General features: G+C 43.7%; 2 protein-coding genes across 2 annotated transcripts in view; one reads left to right on the top strand and one right to left on the bottom strand.

Moving 5' to 3' along the window:
- T265_14579 (hypothetical protein) overlaps positions 1 to 2,191 on the top strand; it is a gene marked incomplete at both ends in the record, with an annotated part of 39,326 nt that overhangs the window by 21,582 nt on the left and 15,553 nt on the right. The window contains one exon of the mRNA XM_009174271.1: positions 1,639 to 1,878. Coding sequence (XP_009172535.1) covers positions 1,639 to 1,878 — 240 coding nt within the window. The remainder of the gene's footprint in view (positions 1 to 1,638; positions 1,879 to 2,191) is intronic.
- Positions 1 to 2,191, bottom strand: part of T265_08459 (hypothetical protein) — a gene marked incomplete at both ends in the record, with an annotated part of 16,130 nt that overhangs the window by 10,670 nt on the left and 3,269 nt on the right. Inside the window, one exon of the mRNA XM_009174266.1 lies at positions 1,829 to 1,926. Within this exon, the coding sequence (XP_009172530.1) occupies positions 1,829 to 1,926 (98 nt within the window). The remainder of the gene's footprint in view (positions 1 to 1,828; positions 1,927 to 2,191) is intronic.

The raw sequence follows: 2,191 nt of genomic DNA, 5'->3' as shown, positions 1-2,191 counted from the left end.
AGCTCATGTTATATATATATATATATATATATATATATATACATGTTATATATACACCCTACTTCAAAACTGACCAACCATCCGGGTTTTCCACCACAACTTTACTCTTATTGAATGGCTTTCTAGACAAACCCCTCACAGTCTTGCTTCTCCTTAAGTGTCAACATCCATGTTTTCCACCACAACTTTACTCTTATTGAATGGCTTTCTAGACAAACCCCTCACAGTCTTGCTTCTCCTTAGTGCAGTGTCAACAACCAATTACTGGGCACAATTTCGGGGTTGCGATCTTAGCCTTCCTGTAGTTGGTTAGGTTATTGTGTTTAGCGTGGTTTTAACTGAACTGACACTTAACCCGAGTGTAGAATAAAACTGACGCTCACATTCGGAATATTGTCTTCTCAACCTTGTATATCTGTATACACCGGGAGTCAAACCTTAGCCTTAACCCTACTACTATGTACGGACTTCACATGCGGATACGGCAGGCGTTCACCCCCCGTGAAATTTCCGTTCAATTGGCGAGGTGGAGGACAATTGTTTCACCCGTATTGGAGCTCATCGGCTTTGCGTCTGCCCGTGTTCCAGTCATGAGGCAACCCAAGCACTCAGTCCAGTAAGCTACCAAGGCAAGCCGGCTAGCCCTAAAGGCGATGCTGGGATCCTCATCAAATGCAGAACGCTTTCTACTTCTCGACCAGTTATGTTTGGCTAAAAATTTCACCTCCTTCCCTGCATAAGGGTGACATTGTCTACAAGCCATTCACATAGGGTTCAATCACGGATGCTTATCTAAGAGCGGTAGGTGTCAACAAGCCGTTGTAACTCCTGTAACTAAGAGATCTATACAAGGCATCATTGTGTTGTAGGGATTGCATAATATTTGACATTCCCTGAGCTCACTTCGTAAAATGTTGGATTTAAGGTCGGATTTGTATCTTTGAGACTAAAGCCCAAAACGCGCTCTTTAGTTGTGATCTTCTATGTGAATCAGACACGATTCTTCATAGGTTTGCTTTAGTTCCTGCCTCGTTTTTTGGTGGATCTGGCAGAAATGAGTTTCATACAGTTTTAATCGCTGTTTGCGGTAAGGGTTTATATCGTTTCATTTATGGAGATACTGAGACGAACAAACCGCACCCGTCATATCGTCACTTTGATAAAACTCTTAACTACTGGGTTGGACGGATGGTGAAATTATCTGCATTCTTTGCTGTGGGAAAGGTGACGGGCTACGTCACCGGTCTTATGACGTCCCTGAGTGGCTTATTTCAGAGAATTCACCATGATTTTTCGATGTTATTCGGAAATTTGAACGCGAGTCTGATGTAGTTCCCTCCAGCCGGTAATACTCTACCCCTTTGGTCATTCTTTGTATACGCCTTTGTCGCACGATTGTCTTCCCCTTCCAAGGCCACTTGAGGTTGACGATTGAAAGCGTCTTTTATGGTAAGGACTCAGCCGTTGAAAGGGGATTCAAGAAACTAGCCAAAGAAATCTCTTCTAAGGGCTGATGTTTGCAGAAGAAAATCCACAATTCAGATAGTTCAGTTTTTTAGTTTCAACTCCGATGTAAAATTCTGTACTGACCACGTATTCGGTGCCTATCAATCTCTTTTCCAATGATTATTTATTCAGTCTCCTTCAGAGGTCAACTTCTTATCGAGTCTGGACCGTTAACTCCTAATCTTACAAGTCCTTTGCCCGATGGTGACTGGGTCTCTCCCCCGTCAGCCCAGCTGATCGCACAATCAGCGTTGTTTCCCGGCAGTGAGGATCGTTTTTCACTGAACTCACAGACAAACGGAAATATATCTCGTTGGTTTACTCTTCCGGTTGACCCCAAAACAGGCCTTTTTGGATCCCTTCTTCCGACAGGTGGGTGCAGCATTTGTTTCTGCGTTTTCCACAGCTCCCGCGTGTCCCCTAAATAAGATAATATCGAAATGAACATCAGGCAATAGTCAAAGATTCGGCAATGACAGGGCATGTACTCGACAGTGAGTACATGATAAATTTGGAAAACACGAATATTTTGACACGGGGACTAGTTATCACACCACAGTGACTGGTGACTGAGGAAGTGGAAATCGCCAAGCATCCCAGCGTGAATAGAATAAGGGATGTAGAACTGGTAAGCATGTGGAGAGCGTTTTAGATAATGCTGAGATGGTATGAGGCGGTGCAGGTA

The sequence above is a fragment of the Opisthorchis viverrini genome (assembly GCF_000715545.1).
Source record: "Opisthorchis viverrini unplaced genomic scaffold opera_v5_217, whole genome shotgun sequence".
Taxonomy (NCBI): Eukaryota; Metazoa; Platyhelminthes; class Trematoda; order Opisthorchiida; family Opisthorchiidae; genus Opisthorchis; species Opisthorchis viverrini.
The sequence above is the reverse complement of the archived record's forward strand: the minus strand, read 5'-3'. Positions and strand labels throughout refer to the sequence as shown.